Source organism: Megascapheus bottae, chromosome 18 (genome assembly GCF_031878675.1).
Source record: "Megascapheus bottae isolate mThoBot1 chromosome 18, mThoBot2.hap1, whole genome shotgun sequence".
NCBI lineage: Eukaryota > Metazoa > Chordata > Mammalia > Rodentia > Geomyidae > Megascapheus > Megascapheus bottae.
The window spans coordinates 25,686,938-25,703,475 of record NC_143526.1 but is presented as its reverse complement, the minus strand read 5'-3'; the positions used below and the strand labels follow the sequence as shown (position 1 = coordinate 25,703,475).

General features: G+C 45.6%; 1 protein-coding gene across 1 annotated transcript in view; it reads right to left on the bottom strand.

Annotated features, from left to right (window-relative positions):
* Window positions 1-1,042: 1,042 nt before the first annotated feature.
* Slc23a2 (solute carrier family 23 member 2) overlaps window positions 1,043-16,538 on the bottom strand; it is a 108,101-nt gene continuing 92,605 nt past the window's right edge. The window contains exons 11-16 of the mRNA XM_090352036.1: window positions 15,606-15,753; window positions 13,935-14,040; window positions 9,146-9,275; window positions 8,352-8,489; window positions 4,895-4,990; window positions 1,043-3,602 (exon numbers count right to left, since the gene is read on the bottom strand). Coding sequence (XP_090208162.1) covers window positions 3,370-3,602; window positions 4,895-4,990; window positions 8,352-8,489; window positions 9,146-9,275; window positions 13,935-14,040; window positions 15,606-15,753 — 851 coding nt within the window. The 3' untranslated portion in view covers window positions 1,043-3,369. The remainder of the gene's footprint in view (window positions 3,603-4,894; window positions 4,991-8,351; window positions 8,490-9,145; window positions 9,276-13,934; window positions 14,041-15,605; window positions 15,754-16,538) is intronic.

The window sequence follows — 16,538 nt, the reverse complement described above, 5'->3', positions numbered from 1 at the left end:
GGGTAAATAAAGTATCCACACATACTAGAGATTCATCAATGGAGAAATCCTATCAGCACATGACATTGTCATGAAAATTATATCATTCCCCCCCCTGGAAAACTGTGACTTATCCTGGGCAGAAATGTTATTTTACTATATGGAAATACTGCAATATTCATGCATAAACCATGTTGTCATCATAAAAGTCAGTATTCTACAATATAAAGCAATTCCTGCATGTGAATTTGTTACCACCAAATGGGAAAATACAGGACCCAAGATGCTTTGTTTTACCTGGCCTAGAATAAAGCCACTTCTCTTGCCTGGATCAATTCCAATCATCTAAAAGTGAACACTGGAACCCCTCTTAAGGAAGGTTCTGGAAATAAATGTACCAATGAAGCTAACTTTAATTTCTTAATGAGACTGAACACCATTGGTTTTCTCATTTTCTAATGAGAATGAAAATCATTTAGCCATTTTCCATTATTCTGAACCTGCAGTGGTGTCCCCCACCTCCCCACCCTTGTTAACACTTCCTGATGTTCATGGGGGGGGACACAGAGGCTTTCCCAGGGACACTAAGCAGGTGGAGGCGGTCACTGAAAAGCAGAAATGGGAGTTGTCTTGCAAGCACTTTCCTATCTGGAATATTTCATAACGGTTGCCTGTCAAAACAAAGGGAGGCATGGGCCAGTGGCATGGACAGGGAATGCATCAGGTACGGACGATGTAGAACCACCAAACCCTTCCTCCCAGAAGACAACCTCCCCTCAGGTGTGTGCTTGGACTCAGGTAGACTATATATACTTTTTTGTTCAACAATGGGCTTCTATTCTGTAGTACACTTGGTAGAGGGAAGATGACTTCCCAAGAGAGCTTGTGGGAGTAAACGTTGCACATTCGGGATTCATTACTGGTTAGGGATGTCCAATTGCTCAAGGTATACAGAAGAGCCCAGACTGGGTGAGGGCAATCTGCTCAGGCTGGCTGCTCTTTTTCCTCCCAACTCTCTTCTCTTTCCTCCCCCTGGAATAGAATATCAACAGTTGACTCCAAAGGAGCAAGAAGAGCAAACTCCCCATTTTCTACTGGGAGGACTATTCCCAAGGACCGCAGGACTTCCTTTCTGTGGATGCTTGTCAAGGTCGCCTTCCCCAAGAACAGAATTGGAGTCCCATGATAAAATCTAGCCAAAAAAAAAAAAAAAAAGATTCTAAAGGGAAAAGATTTCTAATAACCAGAGGCTCACCGTCTAGGTAGACAGACACCCAGGAGGGAAGGTGCCTGGTCATATTAAGTTGAACGGAACTTGGGTCTCAATTATCAATAGTACTATTGCTTTCTTTTGTTTTGTGGAGACAGGGTCTCAGAACACAGACCAGACTGGAATTTGCTAATTAGTTCAGGCTGGCCTCAAAGTCATATAATACTCTTGCTCCTGCTTCCTAAATGTTGAGATTACAAGTGTTATGCCACCACATCCAGCAGCTTTAATGCTTTTTATTTAGCTATCTGTGTTCCTTCTGCCCGCCTTAGAAAGCTAGAATTCTGTCATTCTCTGGGACATTTAGCAGTTTTTCCTGCTTTTCAGAGCCGAGAAACTGGAGATCCTGAGCAGACAGAAGGAAATGGGAGCAATTCAAGGCTGCAGGAGAACTATCAATCTTATCAACATGAGGAAACCACAGTGTGCTTCTAAAGTAACTGTGCCTTGAATATACATTAAACAAGACACAAATTAAATGTAACTTCGAATCTAAGTTCTTAATCTGCAAGAAAATTTGGCAAAACAGAGGTGTGGGTCTGAGGTGTTCTCGAAGCCCAAGACTTCCAGGAAGTCAAGGAGACCATAATGATACACCAATGACCTGGCAATGCTGTGTGAAGTAAAGGCAGCCGGGGTGGGGGCACGGGAGAGCACCCAGTGACACCAGGCAGCCTGAGAGAAACACACCCTGCTGGGAGAGGCAGCCAGGTGAGCCAGCAGGGAGGAGGCACAGCCTTGGGAAGCAGGCTTTTCCTTTGGCGGCAAAGTTTCAAACCAAATTCAAGAGAAGTCATTTTGTCAGAAAGAATGTAGTGTTGTAAGTTAGAACTCGAAACAGAGTGCCCACTGTTTTTCTCACTATCTTCTGCAACAACTGAAAAGGCAGGAGTTGGTGAAATCAAGGGCCAGCGCGCATGCATTATGAATTCCTACCAAGAGTTTCTGGGCCATGTCTTCTGCTGCAGAAGAATGAGAGAAATGACTTTACCAGGATGCTGGGCCATTCAATATGGCAGCCCATTCTGTGACTTGTCCTAGCTTCCCTTCTTCACACAAAACACATTCATGTGTAACTTGACCCATGGTTTCTGGGCTCTGGTCCAGTAGTCAGTTTTGATAAATAGATTAGGCATTACAGTATTTACACGTGCATGGTATCAAGCAATACAAAACACAACCACAATCATGGTTTACTGGCCTTCAAGAGCCGATACAACAAACTTCCCTGATGGTGTCCACAGCTTTACAAATGCTGGTTCTTTTCTTAAGGGGGAGGAGGGGAACAGGAGACAAGTAACAGAGATACAAGAGAAGAGGACCACATGGAAAAAAGAAAACAAAACACTGATTTTGAAAAATCTGCTATAGTCAATAACATTAAATAGTCTGAATAAAATGCAGCAGTAACATCCACATGACAACAGAGCCAAGACACCCACACTAATCTGACAGGTGCCTATGTGTATATGTCACACCAGCCAGTAGTTAGAAATGTCAAATAAGGTACCTCAGCCACAAAGAGAGGCCAATGTAAATGTGCTGGCCCAGAGAGGGCAGGGAGACAGGGAGACAGGGAGACAGAGAAATGGAGAATCCAATATTGGCTCTGGGTCCTTTCCCTTCCCCTTCAATCCCCTAAAGAGAATCCCATTCAACAGTATATGCACCAATCTTTATAGGACAATCAGGAACAACAGAATCACACTGGACCAGGGAGTTGTGCCCCTTGGCCAGAGGTGATCTCTGCAGACATGGACTGAGGTTAAGCGAAGAGAAAGCGGGCCTGGACCCTGGAGGGGGCTTTTCAGGAAAGCTAGCACTGGGTAGTAGAAAGGGACCAAAAAGAAAGGATCCAGAGGACTTCAAGTTCAGTGACCATGGCCAGCAAGGGACACTGTCAAAGGACACGGGATCAGGGCTTAAATAAGGAAAACAAGTGAGACACCATATTTAGACACAATCACCAGCCACAACAGAAAAGGGATGTGCAACCTGTCTTAGCTCTGGGGTGCAGGATGTAAATGGAGATATACAAACAGGTATTTTACTTCTTGTTACTCAGCAAGGGACTACAGATACATGCCTCACTGCGGCTGAGCCGCAGGGCACAGCTAAGGCTATACGGTGGCCTGGGAGTCTTCGTCTGAACTCCGGCTGTTCTCACCCTTCCCGAAGCCTTTCCACGTGTAGCCTAAAAAGGTTGGGCTGATAGGTAGGTAGCTGAAGCATCTGTATTTTTTAATAATGTTCATGCCAAATGGCAAGTTGTAGGACTCCATGCCATCCAGAGACTTGTTCCCTTTGCCTATGCCCTTCTTCCATTTCTGGATTCCTCTTTCTTCTGGGGTACCTGTCATACAATACCCCAAACAAAGAAATGTTTAGTTTAACAGTCCTATGAGGAATGAGATCCTTAGTCCCTGTGTGTACATACCCACCTTCTATACACATACACTACATCCCTACCCTCCCTGCAGTATGACAAGGAACAACTGAGAAACTAGAATGGTCTCAGCTCTCCAGGTTCCCAGATCAGAAGCTGGAAAACCCTCACCCCACCTTGTCCTTCCTGTTCCCCACCTGAGTGATTTTTGGGTGACTTTCCATCCTCCCTGAGCCTCAAGTCAGGCTCAGGCCATTATTACAGCCTTCCTAGGTCAGGACAGTGCTCTCCTGACTGGCCGTCCATCTAACATCCCTCTCCCAAATCTGTCCCTCAAATAGGGTGCAGAAATAGCAACAATAACAAAACCATCAAATTTAAACTTGTGAAACAGGCCGGGAGTTTTTGTTATAGCACACAACACCTTTACCAGTCTGTCACTACACACATCTGACTGTTAAGGTGTTTGGCTCATTTCAGTCTGCATGCAGGGGAGCAGGTGTTCTTGTTCCAAGCTTGATTCTCTCCTGCCTCTGCTCCAGAGTACTACTTACTGCGTTTAGCTTATGAAAGATTTGTCCTTTAAAATAAACCCACTTCCAAAAACTTTGAGAAGCAGCTTGGAAGACTCCACGGTGAGCTGCACTCCAGGCCAGTCCTTCACCTGGCCCAGCATGGCAGGAGCCCATCAACGAGGGTGACAGGCACTGGACTCCGTCTTCACCTCATGACCTGACCCATCTCCTATCACTGATCTTGGCCTCGCTGATCTCAGCTTCTGCCCACTTTCCTCTGGCCAGTCAGCTGGAAGCTCAGCTTAGGAAAACTCATTGGAAGATCAGGGCTCCCAGAGGAAAACACAAAAGGCAGTGATCGGTGGTTCATGACTGGGTGAATGAGTCCAGGAAAGCCACACCGCAGGGACTGAGCAAAGCTACAGGCCAGAAGGAGCCCGGGGACATTCGTTGCTATGGAATGGGAACCAACTTACTAACAAAAATCAGGTTCTTAGGTAGGGAGTCTCACCACTTTCGAAGACAGTTTTCACCACTGATGGCTTCAAACTGATTTACTCTTCCTGCTTGTCGCTTCCTCCCCCTTCTCCTCCTCCCTATGCTGGCCAGCTGGCCTTAAGAGATCCTCCTCATAAGTAGATGGAACTACAGATATGGGCCACTGTACCCCACTCTGCTTCTTGTCTGTCATCAATGTAAAGTGACTCGCACATGGAACACGCATGGTTAATGTGGGCCACATACCTGGGATGGTGTTGTCCAAAATGAAAGCCACGCAGCCTCCTACGAACATTGCGGTTGTAAGAAGGACGTTCAATACTTGATCAATTCCTGCGATGCCTGGAAACAGTGTAGGAACACCATGAGTCATCAGTGTGGCCAGGCCAGGCGTGACCCCGGGGGTATCTGACAGGGGACATGGACTGGATATGACTGTGCCAGTCAGTGCTATGTATGGAAGTTCATTCATTCTATGATGATCAATGAAAGTACCGGGGGAGGGAGATCTTCCCGTTTAAAATTACTCAAAAATTAAAGACAGCTGTTGTAAGGCTAAAAAATGCCTTACAAAATGAGCAAGACGACAGAAATGTGATGTTTGACTATAGTCAAACAAGCGTTTTCAGAATCCTGGATTGCTGACTGGAGCCTTGTTGCTTTTAACCAGGAGCAACTGAACTTATGAAGATATCCTTCTGTGAATGTGACGCTTGAAAATGGGAAAAAGCTAGCTAGGTGCTAATGAGTCATGCCTGTAACCCTAGCTATTCAAGAGACTGAAAACTGAGGATTATGGTTCAAAGCAGAAAAGTCCATGAGACTCTTATCTTCAGTACACTGCGCAGTAAAAGCCAGAAGTGGTGCTGTGACTCAATAGTAGTGTGCTAGCCTCAAGCAAAAAGAGGACAGGCACAGTGTGCAGGTCAGGAGTTCAAGTCCCAGGACCAACAAAAATGGTGACTAGGGACATTGTTCTGTTCTGGCCCTGAATTCAAGCTGTAGTACTGGCACAAAAAGTAAACAAAAACATTTTTTTAAAGAGCTGCATGTAAGCCTCTTCCCTGCTGTTATGATACATGCACACTTTCTTCACCTAGAAGATGAGATGTGCTGGAGAGGATGTGGAGAAAGGAGCCTTACACCTAGCTGATTGGACTGTCAATGGCAAAGCCACCAATGAAATGTGTGGCAGTTCCTCCAAAAACCTAAACCCAGAATTATCACGTGACTATTGCTACACATATGAAGAGAAAAGAAGGTGCTAAAACAAATAATTTTTATGCTCATCAATCACAGATCTGTTATCTGTGAGGGGCTCTAACATCTAACCACAAACCCTGAATGAATAGTCTAAGTGCCTCTCCATGCCATTCACAGGCATGTACAGATAGAGAAAGGTTTGTGCCACCCACATGAAGCCAAATGAGGATCTCTGCCTTCTCATTTTAGCTCTCCCACTATAAATGTCCTTTGCGCAGTCTACTTATAACAGTGTCTATCGCACGGTGTGCTTTTCCTTGGTAGCTGTGTTGTTAAAAATGGCCCCACATGTACTGCCATGCTGTCTGGCATTCCTTAGCACAAGAAGGCTGATGGTGGGTGTAAAGACAAGATCCACTCCAGGCTGAGTTACAGTACCTCTGGCCATATTTCCTCCCAATGGTTTAAAACTTGCTAATTCTGCTTTAGACAATGCCCCAGCAGCCAAAACACAGCTCATGACGGATGCGTGGATAAAAATGTTATGGTACATGCACGTGCACATTTGCGTGCGTGAGCGTCTGTGCGCGCGCCCACACACATACACAATTTAGCCAGAAAGAGAGAAAGGCCATATACTCTATGATTCCATTTATATGAAATGCCTAGAACAGTAAAGTCTATAGAGACAGGAAACCTTATGGATACCAGAATATCAAGTTTTCTTTTGAAGTGTTGGCAAATTTTGGAACTTAGATAGGGGTAACAGTAAGATAAAATTGTTAATGGAGTAAAAATGCCACATTAAGCATCTGTCTAGCAAGCAGAAGGTCATCAATTCAAATCCAGGTACCCTGGCAGGTTATATTGATCATGTGAATAACTCTCACATAGAAAGTTAATCCATAAAGTTGCAGTTCAAGGTTAAAATTGGGCAAAAAACTTTGTGAGACCCCACTTCAATCAACAAGATGGCTTATAACTGTAATCTCACCTATGTGGGAAACACAGATTGGAAGAGAAAAGTTCAGGACTGCTGAAGGGCTGAAGATGTGGCTCAAGCAGTAAGGAGCGCTTACTTGCCTTGTAAATGCAAGGCCTCGAGTTTACAACCCCATAACTACCAAAGGAGGATACTCTTTAGGGGAGGAACACAAGGCACAATGCCTATGTGATTCTGATCATATAATACTTACGGAAATGAACTCCAGGAAATGGAAACAAGAGGATTAAAAAAAGAACCCATAACCACGCCTCAAAAAGTCCTTAATTGTGCATTTGAAATAATAAAATACCAGTCTTGATAGATACTTCTTTTGTTGTTGTTGTTGGTCATGGAGCTTGAACCCTGGGCCTATCCCTGGCTATCTGGGCTATCCCTGAGCTCTTCAGCACAAGGCTGCTGCCCTACCTCTTGAGCCACAGTGTCATTTCCGGGTTTTCTAGTGATTAATTGGAGATAAGTGTCTCACAGTCTTTAGTACCTGGGCTGGTTTTGAACCATGATCCTCAGATCTCAGCCTTCTAAGTAGCTAGGATTATAAGCGTGAGCCATGGCACGGCTCATGTTTGTGTTTTAACTGGAGCAGGACACATCTAGTTAAGTCTCCTATTCTTTCTGAGAGCTTTAATCCATTCTTCCATCTCTGAGGCTTTTTCCAGACATTGTCCCACATAAATATTTTAGATACTTTGGGCTTTTTTTTTGGTGGGTCATGGGGCTTGAACCGCCTTCCCCCAGGGCCTGGGAGCTGTCCCCAAGCACTTCAGCTCAAAGCTACTGCCCTACTCTTGAGGTAACCTTCACTTCCCATTTTCTAGGAGTTAAATTGGAGATAAGAGCCTCAGGTTCTTTTGTGCCCAGGCTGGCTTGATCCTCAGATCTCAGCCTCCTGAGTGGCTAGGATTATAGCTGTGAGCCACCGAGCCTGGCTACTTTGGACATTTCTGACTAGTGGATAAAGCAGACTCTTAATTAAGCTAGACCTTTCCTATGATAGATGGTTCCCTTGATAGATGTGATAGCTATTTCTTAATATGGTTCTTCTCTGTCAGTCTCCATGATATATTTACCAAAATAAAAAGCAGGAGCCAACCAAACAGGTCTATTTGAAAGTAGCTATAAAGTCCATGAAGTTGAGTTTAAGAAATCATATTTCTTTTGTTGTTTTTTGAGATAGGGTTTCACTTAAGTAGCCTAGGCTTGCCTGGAACTCATGATCCTCCTGCTTTTAGTTCCATGGCAAGAAGTTATACATCTTAATATGGCAGTCCCAGTGATCAAAGAGACCATGACACTTCCTTTAGCTCTGTAGAGAGGCAGCCAATGGGGAAAGCCCATGGAGCTCCACGGACTGCTAGCGTGAGGGTCAGAAGGAAGGCTGACAAGGTACAGCCACAAAAGTGCCTCAGGCCCTCTCCCACTGGGAAAAGAGCTGCTTGCGACTCCTGGCTGTGGTTCCAGCTCTGTCACCCCAGGTTAAAGGCCTGCTTTCTTTACCTGTCACTAGAGGATTCTGTCTGAGGTAACTTGGAAGGACGAGTCCAAAGAAGATTGAAAATCCAAGCACAAAGAGGTTCCGGGAAGAATTCAAGTCGATGAACTGTAGATTGGAGAGGCCAACGGCTGTGATCATTCCTGGGGAGAACAACACGAGGTCACGTTTCATGGATTTCTGGGCCACACAAGGACAGTTACTACGTTCCTTTCTCCACCATCAGAAGCAGTTGGGAGACCAGGGCAGTCAGTGGCAGGAAGAGAAGTGTGGAGCTGGAATGTAAGCATTCTGCCTCTACTCAAATGACCTTGGCAGAAGCACCACGCACCTTTCCTCTAGATTTAAGGATGGAGAAGAACAGTGGTTCCTCTTCTGATTAAACTGGGGAAGTCACCGAATATCTGCTACATGACCCTGATGGCTATAATCAAATGGCTCAGCAATCAAACCCACAATTCCACTGTGATACAGTCAAGTTTAAATATCCCATCCCCAGAGAAAGATAGGTGAATTCAATCAACTAGAAACGAATTAAGAGACTACTACCTTAATATTCATGGCATTATTTTCTTATTGCGGGTTCTACCTTTAACATAAATTCAATTCAAGAGAGTAATGCTGACATAACTCTTTATACTTTAAAACAGAAGTTATTAGTCTTAATCTTAAAGATTGAAGGGAATTAGCAACAAACAAACAAACAATAACCACTGCTGATCTTCATTAAGAATTAGCCAATGTGAAGAAAGACAACCGAGAGGGAAGCTGGCTTCCAAGGAGTTAGAATCTTCCTTACCGAAGAGCGTGCAGAAGAGGGCTCCGAGCACGGGGTCTGGGAGGGACGCAAACAGGGCACTAAACTTGCCAATCATACCCAGGCCAAGCATGAGTGCCGCGCCGTACTGGATCACCCGGCGGCTGCCCACCTGTGAACACACCAGAGGTCAATGCCAGTTCGCTTGCCATCCTTCCAGCCATACATCCCAGGGCAAATACAGCAGGTGCTGGCAGAAGCCAGATCATCTTAGCTGTCTTGATTGTGGGTAGGGGGCCTCATAGACCAGGGGACCAGGGGGCAGGGATGAGCTTTGTTTCTCCGTGCCCTAGATTATGTCACCCGTGCTCAGGTGGCCACTGGCTGAGATGACCCTCAGGGGTCTCAGATGCAAAAAGTTACACTCTAACCTTACTTCCCTTCCGGGTTCCTCATATCACACTTTACTAAGTCAACCCTCCAGAGCCTTTGGCCCAAGTCTATTCTCCCTCCATTTTCCACTGCCAGACACCTATCCTCCTCCCTCCCAACATCGTTCCTCATGGTGTGTCTTATTTGTGAGCAGTGGTACTGTGCAGAGGCCACATTGGTTTGTAGCACCTATTCCACCCGTGACATACGTCCAGGCAAGTCAGCGTCCCTGGGTCTCGAATCTTCTGGTAACCCTCATGATTTTGTTTGACATACCTGAAGTAGTCTGGGCAGTGGCTGGTCAGCACAGAGTTATTTGAGGCCACAGAGCTGGGCTTCCTCCTCTTACTGACATGGATGGAGTACACTTTCTAAACACACTGAAGTTGTGCCTGCTAGTTAGTGTCTGCCTGCGTCCTTGTCCTGTTGTGTTGAGACCTAACTTCTGCTTTCTAGAAGTTTCCTTTGAGCCTGAGGTCACTCAGCAGGAAGTAAAACTGGCATCTAACGCAAGAATTTTTCACTGTTGTCTTCTCCTTTTTCTGCCTAGACTACACCTGCTGCTGTAAACTAGATAAAGAAAGTTCCAGACATGTCTGGAGGCGTGTCCACAGGACTATATAGATTTATAGTGAGAAAAAGATGGCTAACTTAAATTTAAACTGATTAAAAAGAAGGGAAATTTAAAAACCAATTCCTCCTGTGCACAGGTCACACACTTCAAGTGCCCACAGGCTCACCTGTCACCCTCTGGCGCAACATTGCAGGGCCTGGCGTGAATGTGGCAAGTTTTACAGTGTAATCTGGGTTTTCAGGGCTGGTGGTGTAAGTGTGTAATTTATGGTCATGGTCAACTATTCCAGAGTTCTAGCCAGTGATGACCTAAAGCTTCCAAAGTTTCTCCAAGGTTCAGTCAGCTAAGGGAGCAACAGGACCTAACCTTTTCCTATATGAATGAAGAGCTGGTTGACCAGCTGGACTTGGTCACAGCCAGCTTCCAGCCTCCATCATCTCAACCCAGAAGAGCAGGGCAGGCCAGTAGCAGGAAGGGTGGTACCAACAGTTGGATTAAGCAGAAATGAATTGTGCTTAGCTGCAATTACATGACGAAGAAGTCTTTCATCTGCAAATGGCTTCTCAGTGAACACCTTCGAGGATTACTGGACTAGCACGTGTTAGGCATCCGAAGATGGACAAATCACAAACTTGTAACAAAACATTGCTCTTCTATGTGGGTGCCCAGAGGGGTGTGTGTGTGTATAAGTTAGAGAGGGTTGCTGGAGATGGTCCTGTAGACTAAGTAAGAGTTCTCTGGAAGAGGAGCTTCGAGGCAGAGGGAACAGCCTAGCCTGTATGACGATTTCCACCAGGGCTGGGAAGCCCTGCCATGAAGTTTATGTGAAAACCATGCACAGAAAACTTTTCACACTGTCAAGAACCAGGCAGCAACTAAGCCACTCTTCTGCTCAATCAGTATTACTTAAGAGCCCATGCACACGTCCCTCTCCTTACATACCACACACCTGGTATTAAAATCTCTGCCCTCTAAGAGTGCCCTTCCCAGCAGTTTGTGTCTCTTCTTATATTGACCATTCTCTGGCTTTTTCACACCTAATTCTGACCTCCCTCCCGAAGAATGAAAGCTCTGCTCATGCGGGACCGTCTATGTAGGACAACCCACTGTTCTGACTTCTCAAGTATTCCAGCAGTATGCAACACAACAGAAAACAGTGACCCTGGACACCAACCACCAAGAGGTAGGACATCTAAGGAGACTATTCGCTCTGTTCCTAGAGATAAACGTGGGGCCAAACAGCTCCAATAATCTTTCTGTTGCCTGCCACATATTTGCTACCTACTAGGGAGGCCCACTAAGTGCTCTATATCGAGTGATTCACTCTAATACCTTATGAGACACCATTAGATAGAGCTGGACACCAACAATGATGGAACTTGCCCATGGATCAGGGCTGGGATCCAAACCAGTCACCTCCTACCGTGTCACATGGTTCCTTTCTATAGGATAAACATTAAACTGTACTTGGCACAGTGGGGTCTGGTAGGAAACACTAACTGAAGAAAACAAGTTAGCAATTCCCTGTACCTGGAATACATGATTAACTGGATGAATCACTGTCTATAAATGGAGGCAGGACCTTGGGGAGAGATGCAGATCTGTTCTCTCATATGGAATCTGGCTCAATGGCTCAGCCCAGTGCTGTCCACAGAGCTTACTAGATAACGGAAACATTGCTCAGCTGCGCTGTCCACTGGCAGCCATCAAGCCAGGTGAGAGACTTGGCCCATGGCTACTGCCACTAAGAGAACGAAGATTTAAATACACACGAGGCTACTGACTACCACATTGAACATGGGTTTAGACCTGGAGCCACAGGATTTCAGCATTCTGCTTTGACTTTGTCCCAAGTCCTTCAGTGCAGGAGTGGCAAGATGGGTCACACTAACATTTCTGCCCCGTGTTCCACTTCACTGTTCCAGGCAGATGCAGATGGACTGGTTGTGACTATAACCTTTTCTCCAGGGATCACGACATGTGATTGACCAGATTGCAAACCTGATTACTGGCCTGACTTTCTGCCCTTGACTGGATAGATGTTGTCTCTTTGCCTGGGGAAGTGGCTCGAAAAGCTTGGTCCACAGGGATTCAGCTAAACATCAATTAGCTCATTAAAAAGTGTTGGCAGGGTGCCTTTTTTTGAGTAAGCTTGTACCATCCAAATTTTAATAAAGATAATTATTCCCCATACCACCTGGGTCACTTGTTAAAAAAACTTCATCCTCTTCAATGACCTTGGCTTAGTAATGTGATTTGTTTTCAAGGGGTACACAAAGGGAGAAAGCTTGTTAAACTCTTTCCCCTAAAGAGTCCCTCTCTATCAACAACCATATTGTGACTATTTGGGGCCAGTTATGTGCCTGCAGGCTCATGTGTGGCTGTGGACTAATGTTTCAGACAGCCTGGATCAAGAACTGGAACGGCAGGATTCTATCCTCTTCCGGCTCAGGAGTAGCCCATTTTGCACCCATTGGACCATTCCTGGGGTTGACTTCCTGGGCTCCACACCCACTTCTTACCACAGACAACAGAATTTAGGAATGGTGCTGGAGGAGGTGCCCCTTGGGCAACCTTTCCCTCCTGTGCCATGCAATAGGTACAACAGGCAGCAGGTGGAGCCAATAGCACACATGAGGCCCCATGAGTTCTGGCCTGGCCCTGCCAAACTTAGGGGAAAACCCAACAAACAAGTCAGGAATGAACCCTGCATCCACGTGCTGCTTCTCTCACCTGGATCTGTAATCCAGATTAATCAACTTTAGTGTTAGGTTTCTGGTCATCTGGCTAAAGAATCATGGGCAGAGCTGGAGGGAGGACTTGTCTAGAAAGCGATCCCCAACCCCATCTAATGTTACAGAGGTCAAACAGGTCTAGAAGTCTTCCGGAATTCAGCCGGAGTTCTCACGTAAGGAGGCCTGTGACTCATATAGGCCATTTAGGATAGGGAACCAGTTTTAACAGTCTCCAATTACACAACACCCAGGCCTCTCCTGAGTAATGAGGCTTCTGGCAAACAGTGCTCTTTGGCCTAAGGCAACTGGGATGTAAAGTTTAATTGCCTGTAATAAAGTTGAAAGGCCCTAAAGCAGCATTCTTTTTAAGGAAGTTGATTTAGGGGTGGGGCAGTGGCAGCTTATGGGTCATGGTGGAGCAGTGGGGTGACTCAAGCCCTGCCCCCATCAGTGTCTTCTGGTGTCAAACCCCAGTGTCACAGTGCAGGGTCTTCATGTGAGATAGTTTTCTATAATGAGGGGCATCATCTGTAACTGATGACACCCCTAAACTGGCCCATTTCTATCTGCCCCATGGTCTGCTCACTTTACAGCAGCCAAAGTGACCACTAAGAAGTCAGATCACGTTACTCCCTGTGGTACCTCTTCTACTCAGTGTCTGTGGTTCCCCTAAGAAGGGCTCTGTGAGCCAGTCATCAAGGACCTGTAGGCCAACACCTATTCTTACTTTGTTTCCTCTCCCCACTAGTCTCCTATGCTGATCTTTTGTACAACTCTACTATGCTCCCATGCTGATCTACAACTCTACTATGCTGTCTTCCATGCTTACTTTTTGTTCACTGATGAATCACCAAGTACGGTTCCAAATGGGTGGGGATGATGGAAGTGAGTACTCCATCAACATCTGAGCACACAAGTGCCTCCTTACCCAGCCAGGCCAGGGCAAGAAAGCATCCACAAACTTATCAAAGGGAAAACCAATGGGAGAGGAGGAAGGTAGTGAGAATTGCAGGTCCATCCTATCTTAGACGGATCAATGGAAAATAGACAAAACACTTGCCCAACTCATTAATTATGAAAATATTTGTACCTTTGTAATCCCCAAAACTCCAATGTTGGGACTGGATGAAGTAGAGCCATTTCCAGTACCAAATATACCATCAAGGACACAGGAGAGACCCTCCACGAAAATCCCCCTAAAATGTAAAGGAATGGAAGAAAGAGAAACATTGGTTAATGGGAAAATATCCTGATAAATTTTAACTGTTTTGCAACCCACAAATGTGGCAGAAACCTGTATCACTTAAGGGTGTGGAGGGAACATGCAGAATCTCAGGCTCCAACCTGGACCTGCAGAAAAAGCAGGACCTGCTTTCCCACAGGCTGCCAAATGCATGCTACTGATTCTGAAAAGACTTACTAGAAACACATTAAACACAGGTGTTTTAAAATCACTGCAAGCACTGTTCTTGGGCTTCAAAATCACTGAGCACTGTCCTTGGGCTTTCTCTAAGCTAGAGCCTTACCACTTGAGCCATAGCACCACTTCTGGCTTTTTCTATGTACGTGGTACTGAGGAATCAAACCCGGATAGTTGGGCATGCTAGGCAAGCACTCTACCATTAGGCCAAACTCCTGGCCCCCACTCAATCTTTTCGAAGGACAGCTGCTGGCTAGGAAACTGGGGTGATACGGGCTATTTTCTCTTCTCTGCAAGTCCGCTAGGGTTATTCTCCATCTTGACATCCAGAAACTCAAGACCAAAGGTTTTGCCAGGCACCAGTAGCTCACCGCTATCATCCTAGCCACTAAGGAGGCTGACACCTCAAGATCCAGTTCTCAGTCAATCAGGGAAGGAAAGACTCTTATCAGCAAAAAGCCAGAAGTGAAGCTGTCTAAATGGTAGAGTGCCAGCCTTGAGCAAGTAAACTAAGGGTTAGTACCCAGGCCCTGAGTTCAAGCTCTAGTACTGCTGTGCATATAGGCATCCATGAAAGAAAGAGCAGAAGGGAGAAAGAGAGAAAGAAAGGGGGGAGAGAGGGAGGGATGGAGGGAAGGAGGGAGGGAGGGAAAAAAGAAAAAGGAAGGAGGGAAGGAAAGGGGAAGAAGGGAGGGAAGGAAGGAGAGAGAAGGAAAGAAAGAAAAAGACAAGGGCTCTGAGGGTATAAAATCTACAGCAAAGCTCCTACATTTCTACATTGTGCAGATGTCATCTATTCCTGATCTTCCTGCCCCTAGTTCTATGCACTGTAATTGTGAACAGATCGCACAGCATCTACCCTGAAAAATACATGAAACATCTGACAGACCATAGTGATTCACTGTCTGCTGTTAAGGTTTCCCCTACGAAAGTGAGAAAAGTGTATCCTTATGCCTTCTGTCCTCCTTAGTCGGGACTGAAAGAACCCTGTAAACTATGAAGAGCTGTTTCACTCCAGCATCTAAAATTTGAGCTTACATGGAAAACAAAGACAACAGAAAAATCAAAGCATATCTATCAAAACCACAGGAAAGCAAGGGATTTATTGTGTGAGTTTCGGGCTTAAAGTAATTTTCATAGAGCAACTGGGAGAGAAGGGCAGGAATTGTGCTTTGCATTACAGATGAGGGGAAGAGGGCCAAAGAGAGCAGTGACTTGTCCAAAGACAAAGAGTCAATAAATAATCCTTCTCCTTGGGAGCCTTCGTGCTGAAATTCCTAGGTCATCTAAACCAGTGGCCTGAAGAGAGGAAGAACAGGGCTTCCTGGAGACATACCATACCTGTTTATTGCATGGATAGGAGGTGGTGGGGCACAGGAGAGCCTGGCGCAGGCATAGTAGTCACCGATGGACTCAATGATACTGGCAACAACAGCGCTAAGCATGCCGATGACGCCAGCAGCAGACACGGTGGGCAGTCCCCACTGAACTGAGGAGGGAAGAGAACAGCAAAAGCAAAGTAAGCCATGTTTACTCTCCTAGAGGGGAAGGCCAAAGTTATGAGCACTTCAGGGATCTCTATTTCTGCAAGATCAGCTTCGATGTTGAAGATCATGGGATTTTACTTTTGAAAATCTCAGCCATGGAAGCACGGGATGTCTGGGAAAGTTACTGAGTCAGGCCTCTGCTGAGGACCCTTCCACATCTTTATCTAAAAAAGGAAGCCACTTGGCTGGAAGAGGAAGATGTTCCTTGTCAGGCTCAGTGTCTAACAACTCCACACTCCCTGCTGTGCTGGAAAATTTATATGAAGGGGATTTATGACACTGCTATAGAGAACACAGTGCAAAGTGGCAGCATCAAATAAAAACACAATGAAAAAAATCACTAGCTAAATCTAAATTCTAACGATGTTTCTGGCACCTTTTTTTTTTTTTTTTAAAGTAAACCACAGACCATGTTATAAAAAAATTGCTATGTGCCGGTGGCTCATGCCTACAATCCTAGCTACTCAGCTAAAAGAAGGATCATAGTTCAAAGTCAGCCTGAGCAGGAAAGTCTATGAGACACTAATTAACCGCCCCCCCCAAAGTTGGAAGTAAACAAGTAGTTCAAGTGGGCCTTGAACAAAAAGGCTAAGGGGTACTGTAGACATTGAGTTCAAATCCCAGTAGTGGTACATGCACGCACTTGCACATACATACACACAGACACACAGACACACAGACACACAGACACACACACACACACACACACACACACACAGGGCTGCAG